Source organism: Anolis carolinensis, chromosome 5 (assembly GCF_035594765.1).
Source record: "Anolis carolinensis isolate JA03-04 chromosome 5, rAnoCar3.1.pri, whole genome shotgun sequence".
NCBI classification, from domain to species: Eukaryota; Metazoa; Chordata; class Lepidosauria; order Squamata; family Dactyloidae; genus Anolis; species Anolis carolinensis.
In genome coordinates, this window is record NC_085845.1 from 102,373,056 (window position 1) to 102,395,216 (window position 22,161).

At 41.4% G+C, this 22,161-nt stretch overlaps 1 protein-coding gene across 1 annotated transcript in view; it reads right to left on the reverse strand.

The window, feature by feature from the left end:
* Nucleotides 1-1,123: 1,123 nt before the first annotated feature.
* fkbp4 (FKBP prolyl isomerase 4) overlaps nt 1,124-22,161 on the reverse strand; it is a 47,871-nt gene continuing 26,833 nt past the window's right edge. The window contains exons 4-10 of the mRNA XM_062982029.1: nt 17,024-17,144; nt 15,492-15,648; nt 14,375-14,465; nt 12,957-13,040; nt 12,085-12,270; nt 2,000-2,239; nt 1,124-1,770 (exon numbers count right to left, since the gene is read on the reverse strand). Of these exons, the coding sequence (XP_062838099.1) occupies nt 1,675-1,770; nt 2,000-2,239; nt 12,085-12,270; nt 12,957-13,040; nt 14,375-14,465; nt 15,492-15,648; nt 17,024-17,144 (975 nt within the window). The 3' untranslated portion in view covers nt 1,124-1,674. The remainder of the gene's footprint in view (nt 1,771-1,999; nt 2,240-12,084; nt 12,271-12,956; nt 13,041-14,374; nt 14,466-15,491; nt 15,649-17,023; nt 17,145-22,161) is intronic.

Here is a 22,161-nt window from a genome sequence, read left to right on the forward strand (position 1 = left end):
CCCTTTCCCCGTTTTCCAAATCTTTTCCTGTTGTCCAGAGTGCAGATTGAATGATTTTTGTTTCCACAATTATCCCCTCCTAGTAAGTAAACCTCAAATTGCAGAAATTAGGAATGCAATCAATAGATAGCCCCCAGATAGTAGCACTTTTCTTAATTACTTAATGTGAGAGCTATGGGTAGACCTGTTGGAGGAAGAGGCAAATGTTCCTTGGAAGAAGTGTGCCGCCTGCTCAGTTTCTTGTTTGGGATTTTGATAAGCTTGTTGCTAGTGAGACATACAATAGGTAAATTTTGATAATTTCATTTGTGAATGCATCTGAAAGTTAATCTATTCCCTGCATCGTAGTAAATGCTGTCAACATGCAATTTAATCTTTTGTTTTCGCTTTTCCATGTCACCCTTCCACATCCCTGCTGAGAAGAAAAAAATCTTTGCATACTTGACTTCTACTTTTGGAAGCATGTGGGTTCATTGTGCGTGTATGCAAGTAACCCATGGAGCTTGATGAGGGTTTTAGTAGGCATGCATTTCCTGGATTTCTGTATATTTTGTATCAACTAGTAGCTTGCTTGCTTGATAGACACGCTTGCAGTCAGTCTCTCCCAAGGCACTGAAGCATGTCAGCTACTATCCCATTCTTATGCATATCACACTAATTTGAACTGGCGAGGTCACTGTAGCACTGCAGCATACCCACATACTTGTCTGCTAGGTTATGTCTAGATTGCCTGAGAAAGAGTTACTTCATGGATGCAGTCTGTTGTAGTAGTATGCACCCTGGCTTCTTTAAGGGCAATACAAGGTGTCATCACAGTACAATTATATACCCTATTTTTTATAGATGCTAATGGAATTCCTGCTTCTGTGCTATACTATTTCTGTTTCAAAGTGATTTTTATTTCCTTTTCAAAATGAGTAAAATTCCCAGCAAATTACACCTTTGTTACACAGCATAAGGTAAAATCATAGGACAGCTGTTTCTCTGTCTTAAGCCTGTATAATCCCCTAGGCCAAGTGCTTATGGATTCACAGTGGCAAGTGCTATATGAAGTTCTCTTTGTGGGCTAGCAAGTGGTAACACGCTGACAAGGAGATAATCATTTGCTAAACATGGCACAGACTCAATTTTATTTTGGTGCTTTATTGCTCAAGCTTTGGACTGCAGTCTTCATCTTCAGTAATATGCAAAAGAAGATGCATTACAAGAAAGATGACAACAATATCTCCATGGAAGGAGCATGCCTGCATTGACAGAGGAAAGAAGACATAACCAGGCTGTAATAGGAAAAAGAACACACTAGTTAAGTCTTTCATACAGTGACTTTTTTTTAGCTAAGCTGATTCTTTGACTTTTATTTAAGAGTAAACAGAATGGAAACTGGGACTAGATTGTGCAGGAACCCGAGAGGGATGCCAGTCAGAGAAGTAAAAGGAATTAAAAAGGAATCTTGATGGAACTCCCAAGATCAATAACAGAGTCAGAACTCATGATTGAATAAATAAAGTCCCTAAGATTACTCAGGTCTGTTCAGCCACCAATGTTTCCTACATAGACAGACACAAAGCAGCACCATAACCCCAGCCTCTGTCCCTTATTTCAATCAGATAGAAAAATAAAGGTCTAGTTCACTGGAAATTCTTCAATTTTACAAAACAGGTCAGCATGACAGCTTCAAGCTTCTACATCAACTTCTGTTTTTTCTTCAACCCCATTCTGTTTGTCGTCTTTCATTTCTGTCTCTTCTTTGCGGACTGTATCAGCTTCCAGCTGTGGAAAAAGTGTTATGATAAAAAGATCAGCAGAACTCTTGATTCTATCAGCATTTTTAAGTAGGGTTTCTGAGCTGTGGGCACAGCAATCTTCTAAGGACAGCTCAAAAATGTTTGCATTATAAACTTCAGTATGAAATAGTTAAGCTCTTCTCTTACAGTGTCCACCAAATGGAGTAAGTGAAATCCCCTCCCCCACCCCACAGGCAAAATAGAAATGGAATTACCTTTGTCTCCTTGTCTGCCAGCCTCTGGAACATATTGGCATACATCTTTTTCTCTCTCTCATGCTGTTCACGGATCTTTTGATGACAGATCATTAGCTGTGCTTTGGCCGCTTTGTTACTTGGATAGAGCTGTAGCACCTTCTGGAAATCTTCTCTCGCCAACTCAAAGTCATTAACAGCCAGATGGGCTTCGCCACGCCGGAAAAGGCCTTTCTCATTGCTGTTGTCCAACTCAAGAGCCTATTAGGTGAAATAATAAGGTGAAAAGAAACATTTAGGATTCTGATTAGGCAATGTGTAAGACAGAAAGAGAACCGGTGTGGTGCAATGGTTTGAATGTTGGACTAGGACACTGGGAGACCAAGGTTTAACTTCTTAGTCACTGAGTGAATATTGGCAAGTCATACCCTCTCAGCATTAGAGGAGAGCAAGGACAAACCCCCTCTGACCGAATTCTGTCAACAAACCCCAAGATATTTTTATGTTAAGATCGCCGTTAAGTCAGAAATGACCCGAAGACACACACAAACAACATGACATAGCAGTATGATACTAAACTCTGTTACATGAAATATAAAATTCTAATGTTCTGTGAAAGCTAATACAATTGTCCCTCAATTTTTGTGAGTTTCACTTTTGTGAATTTGCTTATCTACAGATTATGTGGTGCCATCTCTGCTGCCGCCCTACAAAGGGATTGCTAGCCTGGTGAGACTGTGAACATGCACTGAGGCTTGTAAAACCCCCTTAATAATGTAGGGCAGCAGTGGAGCTGAACTCCTCACTCTTGCCTACCTCTCCCCACCTTGCTAAGCAGGCCAAGCGGGCCACAAAGGTCACCACCGCTTCCGCAGCTCCACTGGCTGCTTTGCAGACAGGTGCCCAAGTTTATGGATGTCTTACAGAGCCTAGCTAGTAGTATTGAATCATAGAATCATAGAATAGTAGAGTTGGAAGAGACCTCATGGGCCATCCAGTCCAACCCCCTGCCAAGAATCAGGAAATCGCATTCAAAGCACCCCCGACAGATGGCCATCCAGCCTCTGCTTAAAAGCCTCCAAGGAAGGAGCCTCCACCACAGCCCGGGGGAGAGAGTTCCACTGTTGAACAGCTCTCACAGTGAAGAAGTTCTTCCTGATGTTCAGGTGGAATCTCCTTTCCTGTAGTTTGAAGCCATTGTTCCGTGTCCTAGTCTGCAGGGCAGCAGAAAACAAGCTTGCTCCCTCCTCCCTATGACTTCCCTTCACGTATTTGTACATGGCTATCATGTCTCCTCTCAGCCTTCTCTTCTGCAGGCTAAACATGCCAAGCTCTTTAAGCCGCTCCTCATAGGGCTTGTTCTCCAGACCCTTAATCATTTTAGTCGCCCTCCTCTGGACACTTTCCAGCTTGTCAACATCTCCCTTCAACTGTGGTGCCCAGAATTGGACGCAGTATTCCAGGTGTGGTCTGACCAAGGCAGAATAGAGGGGGAGCATAACTTCCCTGGATCTAGACGCTATTCCCCTATTGATGCAGGCCAGAATCCCGTTGGCTTTTTTAGCTGCTGCATCACATTGTTGGCTCATGTTTAACTTGTTGTCCACCAGGACTCCAAGGTCTTTTTCGCACACACTGCTGTCAAGCCAGGCGTCCCCCATTCTGTATCTTTGATTTCCATTTTTTCTGCCAAAATGAAGTATCTTGCATTTATCCCTGTTGAACTTCATTTTGTTAGTTTTGGCCCATCTCTCTAGTCTGTCAAGATCATTTTGAATTCTGCTCCTGTCTTCTGGAGTGTTAGCTATCCCTCCGAGTTTTGTGTCGTCTGCAAACTTGATGATCGTGCCTTCTAACCCTTCGTCTAAGTCGTTAATAAAGATGTTGAACAGAACCGGGCCCAGGACAGAGCCCTGCGGCACTCCACTTGTCACTTCTTTCCATGATGAAGATGACGCATTGGTGAGCACCCTTTGGGTTCGTTCGCTTAGCCAATTGCAGATCCCACCTAACCATAGTTTTGTCTAGCCCACATTTTACTAGTTTATTTGCCAGAAGGTCGTGGGGGACTTTGTCGAAGGCCTTACTGAAATCCAGGTAGGCTACATCCACAGCATTCCCTGTATCGACCCAACTCGTAACTATCGAAAAAAGAGATCAGATTAGTCTGGCATGACTTGTTTTTGGTAAATCCGTGTTGACTATTAGCAATGACCGCATTTGTTTCTAAGTGTTCGCAGACCACTTCCTTGATGATCTTTTCCAGAATCTTGCCTGGTATCGATGTGAGGCTGACCGGACGGTAATTGTTTGGGTCGTTCTTTTTTCCCTTCTTGAAGATAGGGACCACATTCGCCCTCCTCCAATCTGCTGGGACTTCTCCCGTTCTCCAAGAACTCTCGAAGATAATTGCTAGTGGTTCTGAAATAACTTCCGCTAATTCCTTCAATACTCTTGGATGTAGCTGATCTGGCCCTGGGGACTTGAATTCGTTTAGAGAGGCCAGGTGTTCCTGGACAGCTTGTTTCCCTATTTGGGGTTGGATTTCCCCCAATCCTTTGTCCATTCCATGTTGCTGAGGTTGAAGATGGCTTTCTTTTTGTGAGAAGACCGAGGCAAAGAAGGCATTGAGCAGTTCTGCCTTTTCCCTGTCCCCTGTCGCCATCACCCCATCTTCTCCTTGCAGAGGCCCTATCGCCTCCTTTTTCTTCCTTTTTCTACCAACGTAAGCAAAAAAGCCTTTTTTGTTGTTTTTTATGTCCCTGGCAAGCCTGAGCTCATTTTGTGCTTTAGCCTTGCGAACCTTTTCCCTACAGGTGTTGGCTATACGTTTGAATTCTTCTTTGGTGATTTCTCCCCTTTTCCACTTCTTGTGCATGTCACTTTTGAGCTTTAGCTCAGAAGTTCTTTGGACATCCATTCTGGCTTCTTTGCACTTGTCTTATTTTTTTTCTTTGTTGGCACTGTTTGCATTTGCGCCTTGAGTATTTCACTTTTGACAAACTCCCATCCATCCTTAACTCCCTTGTTTTTTAATATTGGCGTCCATGGAATGCCGCTCAGTAATTCCTTCATTTTTTGGAAGTCAGCTCTCTTAAAGTCGAGAATGCGTGTTTGACTTGTCTTAGTTTCAGCATTCCTTTGTATTGCAAACTCCAGGAGCACATGGTCACTTGCCCCTAAGGATCCAACCACTGTGTTGATCAGGTCTTCCACATTTGTTAAGATTAGATCAAGAGTTGCTGATCCTCTTGTTGCCTCTTCTACCTTCTGGACCATAAAATTGTCTGCAAGGCAAGTGAGGAATTTGTTGGACTTTGTACTCTTGGCTGAGTTTGTTTTCCAGAAGATATCGGAATAATTGAAATCGCCCATGACTACTGTATCTCTTCTTTGTGCCTGTTTGGTCAGCTGTTGACAGAAGGCTTCATCAAGTCCTTCATCCTGACTTGGAGGTCTGTAGTAGACACCCACGACAAGATCTTTTTGAGTCCCGGTTCCCTTGATTCTTATCCAGATGCTTTCAAGCTGGTTTCCCGGATTACAGTCTTGCATTTCTTCTGCAACGTAACTGTTTTTGACATATAACGCTACTCTCCCTCCTCTCCCTTTTGTTCTATTTCTGCGAAAGAGGTTATAGCCCTCAATGGCTACATTCCAGTGATGGGAGTCATCCCACCAGGTGATGACTCTTGTTGAAGTGATGCCTATGACATCGTATGTGTGCTGCTGTGCTAAGAGTTGGAGTTCGTCTTGCTTATTTCCCATGCTCTGAGCGTTGGTGTAAAGACATGTAAGCCCCTGTGACCTCCCCTTGAGCTGTTTATTTGGGATTATTGTGCTCTCCGTACTTGGTCCTTGCTGTGTTTGTGCAGCCCTCCGTTTAGCCTTTTGGCGGTTCCCTGTGGTCGTGGGTAATATAGTGTTCGCCAGGCTGTTGTTCCCCTCCCCCAGTGGATCTAGTTTAAAGTGCGCCTGATGAGGTTTGTGAGTCTGTGTGCAAAAAGATGTTTTCCTGCTTGTGTGAGATGCACCCCATCACTTGCCAATAGGCCATCCTCCTGGAAGAGTAGACCATGGTCAAGGAAGCCAAAATGCTCCTCTTGGCACCATTTTCTGAGCCAGTTATTGACCGTGTCCTACAACGGGGAGGAGGGATGAAAAGATCACATGTACATTATACAGTTTTAGCTTTGTTCCCAGCTTTGAGGAGAAAAAGCCTAGGTCATGCTGCTTCTCAGGGGACGTCCTGCAACATTTTGAAGCAGGTAGCCTTGCAAAAATAAATCCTCTAAGCCAAACCTATTGCCTTGACTTAGATAATTTATTGATGGAACACACAACAGAAGCTCTGCATCTTATGCCCCTAGTCTCTGAGAAGGGGAAGGCTGACTGTTTGGCTATGAAGTTTGCCTCCAATGACATATTTAAAAGTATAGGTTGAATTTTAATTTCACAGATGACACCAGCTAACAGAGCTCTCATTCTGTGAGTTGATCTCATTCTTCATTAACTCTGTCTCATCTAGTAGGTCACCATCACTTTCCCCTCAATATCCTTTTATTTTCTTTTATAACAAAAATCAAATGAATATCACAGAAACAAACTGGGAGATTTCCTATGAACCAAAGTCTGGTGTACATAAAAGATGAAGGCCCTCGTCAGGTCAAGGTAGTGAAGCCTGTTTTCCAGATCAAATGTGGGATTCTGGAATATGGAGAAGGACTACGTCTCAAATGAGATGAAAACCACAGACAACTTTAGGAAAAAGACATCAGGACAAAGGATAACTCTATCTCAATGGTAATGCAAATACAGCTGGTCAGCCCAAAGGGTAGACAGTTCACTGACTGGCCTGGCATATGTGTTGGCCAAAAGGAAGGCTGTTGTCCAAGATAGAAGACGAAAGTCACAGGACGCCATGGGCTTGAAGGGCTTCTTCAACAGTTCACAAAGAGACTCCAGACTCCATCCAGGAACAGGACAAAACATTGATGGATGGAGGTTTTTGTAGCCATGCAAGGAGGTTTTTATAAGAGGACCAGTGAAATAAGATGGTCTCCCAAGCTTGCAAAAATACTAAGAGATGACAGCCAAGTAACATTTAATGGAGGACAAGCTAGTTTCCTGTTGGAAAGGGACGCTAGAAAGTCCAGAACGTGGAACGTAGAACCAGAATGAACACTAGTGTGATGAAGAAAATTAGTGAACATCTTCCATTTGTAGAGAAATGTTTGATGGATGATTTCTCGACTGTTGTGAATGGTTGTAAAATCTGGTAGAGACTGAAATGTGTGGTATCTCCCCCTAGAACACAGGAGAATGGCAAATTATGGCTGCCTTGGCCACCATGGGGTGTCCAATGCACCTTGCATCATCTTGAATGATTTTAGCTAGAATCCTCGTGATTAATGGAATGAGGGGAAAGGCATGAGAACCATCAAACCAAAAGGAAATGCAGAGATTTGTCGCTATCACACTGTTAATTTCTGACACAAAAGAGACTGCATTGTGCATTTAGTGAGAAGGCAAAGAAGTATATAGTGGGCATGCCCCACAGATGAAAGAGTGGATGGAATGAGCTCAGGTATGGGTGTCAAGAGTGGGACATCCATCTCAGAGCATCCACTCTATGCTCCTCTGAAAGATGAATTGTGACAAGGGATATGTGATTGTTTATGCACCAATACCACATTGTTTGTTGATGTAAAAGACAGTGGTGGAATTGTCCTTTGTTGACCATTGCAGGGATCCCCCCTTGCCATAGATATGTCTGTGGTGACCAATATTGATGGCTGTGGTAGATGAAACAAAACACCTAAACAGATCTGGGATCTGGTTACCCACCACTGTAGAGACTGAAACATGGATATTGATAACACCAAAAATTGTGATGGGAATCATGGAATAGATCGAACACTTGGAAGAACCATGATAGACATTGTGAATTGAGTCATGGACCTAGCAGACTTTATGTCAGTGGTTCTCAACCTGTAGGTCCCCGGGTGTTTTGGCCTACAACTCCCAGAAATCCCAGCCAGTTTAACAGCTGTTAGGATTTCAGGGCCAAAACATTTGGGGAACTACAGGTTGAGAACCACTGCTTTATGTGCCCTGGTAGAGCTTGGGGAGAAAGGACGCTTGCTGAATTGATTTGCTCATTGCACCAATGAATTCAATCTGTTTCATAGGAGCAAAACAAGCTTTGATATCAACAAGTCCCAAGTTGCATAGGATATTCAATGTAGCCTTGATGTTATGGAGCAGTTGATTCCAGGAGTGGGCAATGAGATGCTAGTTATCTATTTATAAGAAGAGGATGAGACCCTGTGACCAAAGTCAAGGAGCCACTACAACCAAGCACTTTGTGAAGATTTGAGGGGCATCATAAAATCAGAATGGAAGAACATAGAACCTAAAAGCATGACTCTCAATGGCAAAACAGGAAACACCTGTGTCTTATCTTTGAGATTCAATGTAGCAAACTAGCCACCCAGCTGCAGAAGAAAAAGGATAGAAATGATAGTCACCATTTGGAAATATTGAGGCCTAATGTAGAAACTGACATCCCTATGACAGAGAAAAAGCCTCAATCCACCCTTGGTGATGGTAAAGTAATGGAAGAAAAACCCTCTGGAGACAGGAAAGTGGGACATGTTCAATAGCAACTTTTGCCAGAAGGGATCACACCTCTTCCTGAAGAGCTGGGGAAAGGGTGGTTTGTCTGGAGAACTCTGGTGGGAAGGAGGGAGCTGAACTCATTGGCCTAACCATTCTTCACAATGTTGAGAACCCACTTGTCTGATGTAATGGACATCCAAGCAGAGTAAGAAATAAACCAGTCAGTCATAGAACCGAAGAATTGGCAAGAAGGGTCTTGGTATTAGAGAATCAGAAGATAAAAAATGAAATCCAAGTAACACTACATAGTTCCTACATGCGCTGCTGCTGTACTGGACAAAAAGAAACTCGGGATTTGGCAGAGTCCATCTATTTATATCATCAGAGGGAAGGGGCATGATTACCACCAAAATGTTTCACTTAAGATCTATAAGATTTGGGAGTGTACTGTGTGCATGTGCAGAATAACCCTATTTGTGTGATTCACAGAGAACACACACACGTGTAATGGATCCTTGCCTTTCCAGGTTCCTGAAAGCATCCAGGATGGGACTAAGAAAGCAAAACTCCCTGGAACAAAGCAAGTTTTTATGTTGCATAGAGGAGGGAGCAATGAAACATCGTTGAAAAATTCTCCCTGAACTTAATAATAATAATAATACCAATATAGTACTTTATTTTTCTATCCCACCACCATCTCCCCGAAGAGACCCAGGGTGGCTAACATGGGGCCAAGCCCAAAACAGAAACAAAATGTGACAAATTAAAACCAATATAAATAACTAAAAACAGTATCATCACAACATTCAGATATAAAAACAAAACACAAAATACAATGTAACACCATAGTGACCAAGTAAATGGAAAGGTAATAAAAACGAACATCACCATTCATGGATGAAATTGGGGCAATCAAGTCAAAAAGTGCATAGTTTGAAGGCCATTAATAAAGTGCCTGGGCAAGTGTTGAAGCGTTACCTGAGATAGTTTGGGGTAGGATAGGTAGGAGGGAAAATAAAGTGTGAGGAGACAGTATGTCAATGAGAGGGGTCTATTATGTTATTGGTTGTTCAAATGCACACTTGAAAACCCATGTTTTCAGCTGTTTAATAAAGGCAGACAAGGTTGGGGCCAGTCTAATCTCCCTAGGGAGGGAATTCCAGAGCCGAGGGGCCACCACAGAGAAGGCCCTCTCCCTCATTCCAACAAGCCGAGCCTGTGATAGTGGTTGGAACAAGAGGAGAGCCTCCCCAGAAGATTGAAGAAATCGTGCAGGCTCATGGGGGAAAGGCGGTCACGAAGGTAGACGGGTCCCGAACCGTTCAGGGTTTTTTAGGGGATTATCTGCACCTTGAATTGGGACCGGAAAGTGAACAGCAGCCAATGGAGCTCCTTAAACCCGGGGGGGGGGGGGGTTGACCACTCCCTGCAAGTTGCTCCAGTTAGCAGTCTAGCTGCTGATCGTTGGACTAGTTGTAGTTTCCGGGCTATCTTCGAGGGTAGCCCCACATAGAGTGCATTGCAGTAATCCATCAGTCTCCAATACTCTTTCATTGGGCAAGGAAATCTAACATATAGTGGCCTCCCAGCCCCAGGAGAGGTAAACAAATTGTCTAGATCCATTTCAATCTGGCTTTAGATCTTGCTATGGGACTGAGAAAGGTTTGATCACTGCTGTGGATGGCTTAGCAGGAACTAGACAAGAGAAGGGTTTCCCTGTTGAACCTCTCAGCCATAGCATCCTCTCTAGGACAGTAAGGACAAGGTGATACTATTCTACAGTGGTTCTAGTGATTCTTGGAGGGGTATTGCTGTGGCATGCCTGTTTGATACCTGGCCACTCTTCTGTGGAGTACTTTAGGGTTTAGTGGGCTCCTTCATCTGTTTCAAATATATATGAAATCACTGAATGATGTTACTGAGTTTTGGGATTTGAAATCACTACTATGCTGATGACACCCACCTCTATCAATTTTCCAGCTAAATTCAGCAAAGCTATTCCCGTGCTAAATCTTTGTGGTCTACTATCAGTAAAGGAGTAGGTGATGGTGAACACACTGAAACTTAATCCTGATGGGAAATAAGTTGTAATCCCAGTGAGGGAACATAATTCAGCTTGAGCTAGTTGGAGTTGCACTTTCTGAAGCTTAGGTTTATAGTCTGGGAATACCCCTAGACTCAGATTTGAGACTGGATGCCAAGGCTTCAGCAAGGCCAGAAGTGAATTTGAAGTTAAAACTAGTCCATCTGCTGCACGTATTCCTTAAGATGTTGTCTCTGACATCATGATATGTAACTTGATTATAGCATTTTGGATTAGAGTAACACACTTTACATGGTTCTGTCTTTGGAACTAGTAGGTTCAGGATGTTTGTTCAAGCTAGGCTGGTTGCAGGGATCACATAATTCCCTATTGAATAAATATCATTGTCTACCAGTCTTTTTCCTTGTTCATCCCTTAAGTGCTTTTCAAGTCCTACATGGTTTGGATCCAGACTATTTAAAATATTCTTATCAACACATACAAACTCCTATCAACCCATACAAACTGCCTCAAATTATCAGATTTCTTTGGGCCCCATCACAATCACAGGTACAGTTTTTGAAGGCAGCAGCTGGTCCTCAACCATATTTGTTAGTGTGCTCTCTTTCCATTAGCAAGTTAAGACTTTTATATTCAAGCAAACTAGATTTTAATCATATAGCAGAGTAAAGTTCAAAATAGGCAAACATCTGTTTTTTAAATCATGCTTTAAATGCATTTTAGAAAATTAATCTACGTAATTTAAATACTATTGATGTTAATTATTTTTAAAAAATTTAAACAGGCAGTCCCCAAATTACAAACAAAATAGATTCTGTAGATTCATTAAGTTGAGTTTGTATGTAAGTCAGAACAAGTTCATTTTTAAGTGGAATTCCAGCCAAAGAAACAAACGAATATACTGTACATATATAAACATCTTTGAATATATAAAGCTTTGAATAGCATAGGGAGGTGTTAACACTCCTGTACTGTATGTTTTGAGGTGTGCCCCTGCCCAAGAAGATTTCACCTCAATTTCTGTCCCTGTGATAATTGGATTTTGAAAAATTTGGCTTGTTGCAGAAGCAAGGATTGGTGATGAAGCTTTAGTGCAGACACCTTTTTTCCCATGATAGCTCTTTCAGGAGTAAATTTCCCTTCCTAGGGGTAGATTTCTCTTGCTTCCTGTTGTCTCATCTCCATTCCTAACTATGAGTCATTTGTAAGTTGGATGTTTGTAACTTGGAGACTGCCTGTAGTTTGTTTTTAGCTACTGTTTTAATTAAAACTGTGTATTATGCTTTAGTAGTATGCCAAGTTCTACACACACTATAACTGTATTCTTAATTGGCTTCTGACATAATAAATAAATAGCTACAGTATTATTGTATGTTTTGTAAGAGTTACCCAGCACAAAGAATTACTCATTACTGGCTGAAGTTCATATATGTCAATTTACCTTGTTGCAGTTTTCTAAGACATGGGAATATTCCTTTAACTTCAGATGGCACATGGCCAAGTTAAGATGTGCTGCCAGCCTGAGGCTTTTGGCTTTCGACTCCTCCTCATCAGAGAGTCCAGTTTCATGCTCCAGCCACGATACAATCTTCTTATATTGTAATGTTGCTCGTTTGTACTTCCCCTCCTGGAAGGCAATGGATTATTTATTGTGTGGATTAAAAGCCCAAAATATGTCTAATATCCCTGAGTGTAAGGGTCTGTCATATGTGCTTTATAACGACTATATATATGCATAATACTTATAACTAAACCTTCGTGCTCTTCAAATTTTTCTTGTTGCGTGGTTGAACCCTATTTCATGCCCACACATGCATTAGAAGACACAAAAACATTTACAACAGTGTCTAGTAAAACTGAACATTTCTCTCAAAATGAAGAGTCAATAAAAGGTGCTTTTAAAGGGACCATAATGTTTTGTCTTGTTAAAATATTTTGTTTCCTTTTGCTGTGAGGCAGAATTCTTTTAAGAAGGGCAAGCATTCTGACATATGTATTCATATATCAAACTTGGTAATAAAATCAAGACCAGATTCTTTTAAACCTCCTAGAAGCCAGCTCTCACAGTTTAATATATTTATTTTGATGTCAGAACTCTGTAATGAGTTTTTTCTGCCCATATAATTTTTGAAGATAATGCTCTAATACTGAAGGAAATCAAGAATCACTCACGTTGCAGCGTCAGCAGAACTAACAGGAATCACTCACGTTGTAGCTTCAGCAGAACTAACAGAAGTATGGAATATACCCAAATATAATTATGTTCTACTAAAAGAAATCTGCCAAGGAAGTATAAAACCCACTTATACCTACTTTGAAATATTGGGTACCCTTTTCTTTTGCAATGGAACCTTGTTCCAACTTCTCGTCAGTATTCATCTCCCATGATTCCTTAGCCTATGGAAACAAAAAGAAGTGGATCAGAAGGATGAATGAAAATAAGGACAAATGCCACAAATCTTTATGGAGGGGACCTGGCAACTGGCTACGCATTACCTTATTGGCCCTGAACCTATTTTGGAAACAGGAAACCATGGATAGTAAACACCTAAACCATGAATAGTTATATAACACTTTTATATAACTTCTGCTGGAAGTTACCATAGAATCACCCTGAAAGACTTAAAAGAATCCTAAAGCAGTGGTGGTGAACCTATGGCACTCGTGCCAGAAGGGACATGCAGAGCCCTCTTTCATGGCATGTGACCCGTAGCCCACATTTCATCCATTTATACATATGGGGAGATGACTTATTCAAAAAGAACAGCTTCATGCTTCTTTCAGCTCTAACCCTTCCCAACACTGTGCCACATCTTTCCTAACAATAATACAGCCCAATTTTTAAAGAAGATTTTCTTGGGTGTTTTGATTTTTAGACCTGTTTTTGGGGTTATTTGAGGCACTGATTCTTTGCATGGACTGCAACAGCGCTAGTTTCTTAGATATGGTTATCTTGATTTTCTGTGGCCAAGCAGATGGTGACTGGTAGCTGGTACATCTTATGAATCTCAAAAACTAGATTGGTACCATTTTTGGAATTAACAGGTCAAATATACTCAGAAACAGGGCTAACATTTGAGGCACCAAAATGTGTGTTGACCACTCCATTCAAACTGTGGCAAAAAGACATATCAGCCTTAATTTGGCAAGGAAAAAGACCCAGGGTTAGATTTAAGATATTACAATATGTCAAGATAGGAGGAGGAATGAGTCTTCCTTAGTTGAAAATATCTAATCATGCATGTTGTTTGACATGGTTGAAAAATTAGTTAAATTTGAGGAAGAAAATATTACAATTTGAAGGAGATTATCTGAAATTTGGGATACCTGACTACCTTAGGTATGATAAAATAAAAGTGGAATCAAACTAACAATCACTTTGTAAGGAGATAACTATTGTGAGTGTGGAATAAATATAAGAATAGATTTTAATCAGAGATGTAATAGTATGTTCTCTGCATGATTTCAGGGTAAGTGAATTTCCTCATGACCACTTATTCCAGAATCTTGGAGAGTTCTGAAATGTGTTTTGAGAAAAGTATCAATTACGTTATTTCAGTAGTAAATACTCACTGAAATGTTGCATTTATTTGTTTATTTTCACCCAAATGCTCTACTGGTCAACTTTCATTTTTCTTGTAGATTTCAGCACAAGTAAATGCTTTCCCCCTTCTTTTCTACCCATCTGGAAATAGACAGGATTAATCACTAGAAAACCCTCCTGTACATACCTTTTCAAAACTTTTGAGCTTGATTTCATATTGCAGCTCTGCATCTGGAGGAATCTGAAACTTTTGTTTCCCAGCACTGCCAAAACCATAGCTGTGAAAAAATACAGAATTTTCTAAGAGCTGAATCAATCTATTCAAAATATCTCCAGCCATATAGCAACATTGCACTATCCCGCAGTAGGGAAACTGAACCTAGAATACTATTCAAAAACCATGACACATTAACTTGAAATTATTTTTTAAAATAAATAACCCTATAAGCTAATATTAATGTTGCCTCCAAAATTTATTTATTTTATTTATTTACAGTATTTATATTCCGCCATTCTCAACCCGAGGGGGACTCAGGGCGGATCACAATGTACACATAATTGGCAAACATTCAATGCCATATACACATAGAACAGAGACAGACACAGAGGAAATTTAATCATCTCCAGCTTCCAGCTTCCTGAGGGTATGCTCGATTCCGGCCAGAGAGGGAGCAGCTGCTTCATCATCCACTGCGACACCACTTCCTCATTCCAAACACTTGCTGGACAATTTATGGTGTTGTAAATTAGTTAAATGGTGACACTATGGAAAATATCACCTTCTTATTGTCCCAAATCTAACAGTTCCTAACATCACTGCTTGTAATACATTAGTTCTGAGATCTGTTAAGGGTTATAGGTAAAGGTTTCCGCTAACGTTAAGTCTAGTCGTGTCCGACTCTGGGGGTGGTGCTCATCTCCATTTCTAAGCGGAAGAGCCGGCGTTGTCTATAGACACCTCCAAGGTCATGTGGCCGGCATGACTGCATGGCGCGCCGTTACCTTCCCACCGGAGCAGTACCTATTGATCTACTCACATTGGCATGTTTTCAAACTGCTAGGTTGGCAGAAGCTGGGGCCAACAGCAGGCGCTCATTCCACTCCTCAGATTCGAATCTGCGACCTTTTGGTCCTCAAATTCAGCAGCTCAGTGCTTTAACACACTGCGCTACTGGGCCTCCCCGTTATAGTCAGTTATTTTAAGTGGACACTAGTAATTCTCAAATTTCCGCTCATTGGAATAATAAGCTGTGCCTCATTCATTTAAACAATAAGTGTGACAGAACCACTTCCAAGAAGTATACCTGGGTTTGAGATATATTACACACTCCTCCAACTTCTCCATTTTCTGCAGAGCTTTGTCCAGTCCAGGAGGAAGGTCATAATTTTCTCCCTCTCCTACTTCAAACCGCAGCTCACGCTTGTCAAATACTCTGTTTCCATGCCAACCTTCTACCTCAACTGGTACAAAAAACATGAGATTATAAAGGTTCTGTTTTATCAGTCCCAAAAACGTATTACACAAAGCAAAATTATCTAGTAAAATCAGTGTTGAATGGACACGGCACATTTACTCAGGTGGGTTATATAAAACAGTGGGGGAGAGGGGAGAATTCCAAAACTAGCAGACTCTGTTAACTGGCACCTATGAGGATTGATAGTTTTTCATTGCCTGAAAGTTGTTATTAAAAATAAGTCTAATACTATATCTCATGCTAAATCACACATAAGCTCTGTATTAATGAAATTGATATTGAAATACAGTAATTAAAAGCAAATAAAGACTAAGAAGTCACTTTTTAATTTTAAAGTATGATTTATTTGATTGGCCAGTTGCTTGAGTGTTCTGTTTGTTTGAGTTCTGGTTAACTGAGAGTCCCGTGTATTAAGGTTCTAGGCACAGTACAGCACTAGAACTACAAGCTACTTTTGTGGCCTCCGAATTCCCCAGGCTACCTTATCTCTGGTAACAATCAAAGGAGTGATTGCATGGCAATTCATTTTCTAAACACCTGCTGTCATTCCTCCCACCCATTGTTTAACATTATGACAACATAAAACATTAGAATACAGTTATTTAACATTGAAACATAGCCATTATTCAAATCCAGTCATTTCTGGGGTTTTGCTAGGGGTGGCAATCCAAATGGCCTCACCATGACTTTGAGCAGTCTGTAGCAATTTCTGCATGTGAAAATGTTAGAATATTTGGGACTATTTATTTTAGAGAAAAACATCAGTTAAATGGAAGACATAATGGAAGAGTATCAACAACATTGAAAAAGGATTTGAAAAATCTGTACTCTGTCTTGCATAATGCTGGAAGATCATCTATTGAAGCTGATTGGTGGAGACCCCTGAGAAACCTAGGAAATAATTTGCCATGCAATGCATAGTTAATCTATCACAACTTGTACAAGATGTGATCCACCAAAATAGATTTTTAAAAAACCGAATAAATTAGTGACGGATAAAGCTATGAACTGCTGTTACTCATAGTATGAGGCACTGTGACCTCAAATGCCAATTGCTGAGAAACAACAGCAAGAAAGGGTTTTATGTTATGCTTTTAGGCTTCCCACAGACATCTGGTTGGTCACTTCAGGACACAGGATGTTAGTCTAGATGGCACTTTGAATTGCTCTAGCAATTCTTCTTATGTCCTGAAGAGGGAGAGGATTTGCTCCTGGTAACGGTTGTGATTAGAGAATATGCATTCTTGAATTACAGCTGCAAATCAGAATTACATCAACACTAGAGACTGGGTCTTGGACTCACAAGCATCCCATTTAAACATATTTCTATGGATAGCATTTGCACTTTTTCAGACACTTACTCTCTACTAAGGCTCCTTCGTTGGGTTTGGAGTAGCCTTCTCCTTTTTTACGGATTCGTCGAATTATTCCACCATCTTCATCATCTGTAAGATCCTTTCCTTTGAACTCAAACAGTTCTATCTAAAGAAAAGGATAATGGAAACTCAGGGTTTATAAAATTCTCGAAGGTTACCTTACCCAGATGTAACAGAAGGATGGCACTGCCCAAGAGAAATAGCTTTCCTTTATAACTTAAAGATACCTCTACAGATCAACAGTTTTACATACAAATGGAAAGTAATGCCAAATACATTAAAACAAAAAGGAAAGGAATTACAGATACATGCTACTGCCAATTATATCCTTGAAGCCTTGTCCCTATTACTGCTGTGATATAATTATTTTGTAGATCATCATATTATGTGTGGTAAAGATTGAAGTATACTTTCTTCACATTTCTCTTCTATTACCATGTATCAATAAGCTCACATTAAACAGTACAGTATTTACCCAATTCCAATCAGGCTGCTTGTTCTCATTTTGAATTAAGTTATTATAGTAAAACGCCAGGTGGCAAAAAATTACACTTTCTTTCTTTCGTTCTTTTTTTTCTTGGCTTCAAAGACAGGCAATACTTTAAGCTTTTGAAAGGTATGTATACTACTAGCTGTTACAGTCAATCTAGCCCTCAACATTTATTAGACTTGGCATTTCTTAACAGTCTTTCTTAAAATCAATTAGCACCGTGGGGAAGTTAGTTACATTCAATTTCCAGATTATAAATTTAGAATCACACACATCTTACACCAATAAAAGTCACTGCCAATGGGAGTAATTCTCCAATAACCAGAAATGAATCTCACAGGATAATATCTTCTTTCTTTCTTAAAAATGGCAGGTAAGTCATTCTTTTTTGCTGTGGGTTTAACATAGCTGCCATGCTGTGATTGATATTTTCTTCTGACGCATATCTCCTCTGGCCCCAGAGGTACAAACAAATGCCTTGGCAAGCTATCAAAAGCAGAACCTGGGTCTTCACACAAAAAAAAAACCCCAAAAAAACTCCAACAACTTCTTCCTTGACTGGAAGGATGCCACCACCAGACCAAGTGTTGATAATCCACAAATGCCAAATTCTCCCCCAGGAGTTTATGAAGAGAGAACTCTGCAGTGCACCATATCTTTCCAGTCTCAAGATTGTACAATATCTTGACTGATGTGAAATGAAAGCACAACTTTAGGTAAAAGGGAAACATTCTATCTGAAGATGTCAGGACCTTATCCTTAGATCCTGTCAGGTTTCTTTGGGGCTGAATACCTTTGTTATGCAGGACCACATATGGCTACTGCAGACAATCCCCAGGATTAGAAGAAGATATTCTTCATACAAGAATTTTTAACAAGGAAAGGGAATCTTGGCCTAACAACACAGGGCCATTTCTGTCTGAGATGTGATAAAGACAGGTCAGATTGATGTTTCCCATTACTGTTGTGTAGCCCAATAGCTCTCTTCAGTGTTACTTGCTGCTTGGAAATCCTTCCAGTTTTAAATTACCAGTGTTTTGTTAACCTGGATTTTTTGTCACTTAGACAATCTTTCCTTGTTGGTATTTCTACATATATGTAACATATGCAACCTTCAAATAGTCTTTGGAATGAAATGGGTTACTTTCAATTGTGCTGCCAACCATAAAAGCAACCAAAAATGACAGAGCTGCAAGCTTTCCTAAGGCACACGAAGAAACAAATTCTAACTTTGATACAGAAAGATACTTTGTGAATATTTGAAGTACCCTTTAAGTTTTATATGGTTTACAAATGTGTTGTGCTAAGACATTACAGTAGAGTTGCTTAAACGGGCTGGCAGAAGGTTGGTTAAGTGAAAATGTTAGATAATAAGGAGGGATTAAGGAAAAGCCTATTAAACGTCAAATTATGTTATGATTTTACAAATTAAGCACAAATGTTACAAATGTTTTATAACAAGTCTGCCACTCGTTTGGGAGCAGGGCTGCATTTGTGTTGTTGGGCGTTTTGGCCCACTGCACGTTGTTGCCTAGAGAAACAGCTGTGGATCCGGGCAGGAGGCAGACTGCATTGGATAATACAGAATGTTGGATGAGTGAAGGTTGGATAAGCGAGACTCTACTGTAGTTTAGTACATCTTCAAAAATTTAAAACTTCATATGCAGTTTAAGTTCTGCTCACAGCAAGATACCTCATCACTAGGCTCCTGAAATAGAATGGGGCTGCATTATTACTTTTGATTAGAGAAAGGCTCCGTAAACTAGTCTGTACTTAAATGCAACCAAGAATATGTAATGCTCACCACCAGAATTTCTGGTTGAAGTTTACAACACAAAGTAGGTCCAAGGAATTTTAACACCTGAAGTAAAAACATGGTGGCACAATTTCCCTTGGATCCTTTCTAGTATTCACTACAAATTTCAGTATTTCAGCTAAGCATTTTAATTTTATTTTGAGATTTCAATTCGTTTTTTTAATCTATTACAAGATCAGTTTTTTCACTCATTTAGCTTACTTAACTATTGAACATTCTATTTTGCTTTTCTGTTTTTGTTGTGACTGCGCCTTCGGGGATTATGGTTGATGGGGATGGAATTCGAAGAGGAAGAAAAAACCCTCGTGATGAGGGTTCACTGGAGGAGTTGCGCAGGAAGCGACTTAGAGAGCTATATGGGGGATCTTCTGAGGAAGATTCAGATGGGGAGATGGATGCTGAGGAACAGGTGGTGGCTGGGGAAGCGGGCACTGAATGGGCATAGCCACCGGAGATGTCTGGGGATTTGGGGCTTATGGATACTTCTGAACCTGGGGTTTCTGCAGGAGCTGATCCCAATTGGGATGCTTGGAGAAGGGAGGATGGTTCTTTAAGTGTTCATGGGGCTAAGTGTGGGCAGGATGATTGGGACTCTGACGAGTTGCTAGGTACTCCAGATCCACGAGCTCTAGCTGTGTGGAGTTCAGACTCTGAGTAGATTTGGGACACCTGGTGTTTGGGTGTGAGTGTTTGGTCACCCAGGAGGAAGGGGAATAAAATGAGAATGTTTGGCCACTGCACTTTGCGTGTGGCAAAGTGTTGCTGAGGCGCCATTGGGATCTCTGTGTTTCTGGACTTGGACTGTGATTCGGATCTGCTGATACCATCTGGCTTGGCTCTCGCTGTGTCTTATCGTGGACCTGTTTTGGATGACTGCACCCTCTTCGGACTTTGGATTGAATTTGACCTGGCTTCTGTCTACACCCTCTGACTGACGGCTACTCCCGGCTTCTGACTATTGGTTTGTCTTTCGGAATTTCTGCTGCCTCCTGACCTGACCTTGGATTCTTCTGACGACGGCTATTCATCATCCCTTTGAGGCTCTCGGCATATCTGCACCGTGGAAGCAGCTTTACTGCTTTTCTAGTTTGTTTATTTTCCAGCAATTAACTCTATTTGTTTTCCAAAGCTGAATTGAAGTGTTATTTAGTTTTTTATTGAATGCCAGCATGGGAAATTAGCGTGGCTCGTTTTTGAGTTATTATTGTCCAATCTACTCTCGAAACACTGAAAAGTGAAGTGTTTCAAGGATATTTCCTGTGTTTATGTTATTTTTTGGCTTATCTTCGGAATAAACTTTGTTTTGTATGTTAACTGGCGTCTGACTCTTGACAGTTTTCCTCCTTTGCCTTATCAACAGCCCAATGAAGAATTTAAGTTAATGCTGCAGACTGACATATGTACCTAATAGTTTTAGTTGTATGTTACATTTCTGAGCACTGTTCTATTATCCGGGCGGAGGCGACAAGGGGATGCTAGGGAGAGAAGAATAGTCCATTGGTAGCTGAAGGAGGAAAACTATGTCCTCCATTTTGCTAGCTATTCCCCTCCCCATTTCCCATGTCAAAATGGGGGCTGTTTCCACAATGGGGACATGGGTGGGGGGAATAACAGGAAAACGGGGAAATGGCTTTACTACAGTAGAGTTCCGGTTATCCGACTTCTGCTTATCTGACACACCGTATTATCCAACGCGCCGGCTTTTCGCCCATCCCCATGGGTGCCCAGCACTTGGGAGAAGCCCCCTGCGAGTGGCTGCCTAAAAAAACAGTTTCTCTAGGCAGCAAGGCTCCAAGCCGGGGGCTTGGCAAGGAGGGAAGGGACTTTTGCACACCATGCAAGAAGGAGCCTCCTCATTCGCATCCTCCTGGGGCAGCTCGAGGACTTTTCTTTCCCTCTTCCTCGGGTTGCCCCAGGAGGATGCAAAGGAGGAGGCGGTAGTGGTGGAGACGCAGCGACAGCCATGAGCGTGGCGGCGGCTTCATCCCGCGCTTCCTCGCAGCTCCGTGCCCTCTTCTGCATGGAGCCCCCCCCCCCCCCCCCCGCCTCAGAGCAGCTGGTGGGAGCCTCCGAGCTCCTCAAAGGTGAGCAAGTGAGAGGTGGGGAGAATAAAACTTCCACTGAGTTCTCCTTCGGAGCTTGCCTCCCTCGAGGCACCTGGCCACCGCCTCTGGAGAAGTTTCAAAAGTTGATCAAAGGACGCCTCTCGAGTCCCCCCCCCGCACCCCCTGGAAGGGCTCCTCCATGCATGGTATGCAAAAGTCCCTTCCCTCCTTGCCAAGGCCCCAGCTTGGATAATAGGGCCTCCCTATTATCCAACAGTTCCAGTTATCTGTCATTCAGCCCGCCGCTTTATGTTGGATAACCGGAACTCTACTGTACTTCAACCCACATTCTACCCCTGTAAAATGGAGTGTCCTCTCTCTAGTGCCCCCTTGGGGCCTCCACCTGAATAACAGAACAGTACCCATTTCTGAAATGTGATAGTAATAAAAAAAAAATTACATCAAAGTGGAGTCATGCTTAAATCATTTTTATTTCCTCTAGACAAGTTGATTGATAATATGAAAAAGTGCGAAGAGCAAAATAAACATGAATTCCAAAGTAGCCATTGTGTCTTTGTCTCATCTCCTACAACATTAGTCAGCTAAGCACCTCTGCTACATCCAATTTGATACTGGAAATCATGTCTTCAGGATTATGACAATAAGGGGCAATTCACGTTATTGTCATAAAACTCCAACAAGAGGACAAGGGAGAAGAGAAGATAAACAAGAAACACAAGCTCACATCTGTTATAATGGGATTTGTTTACTC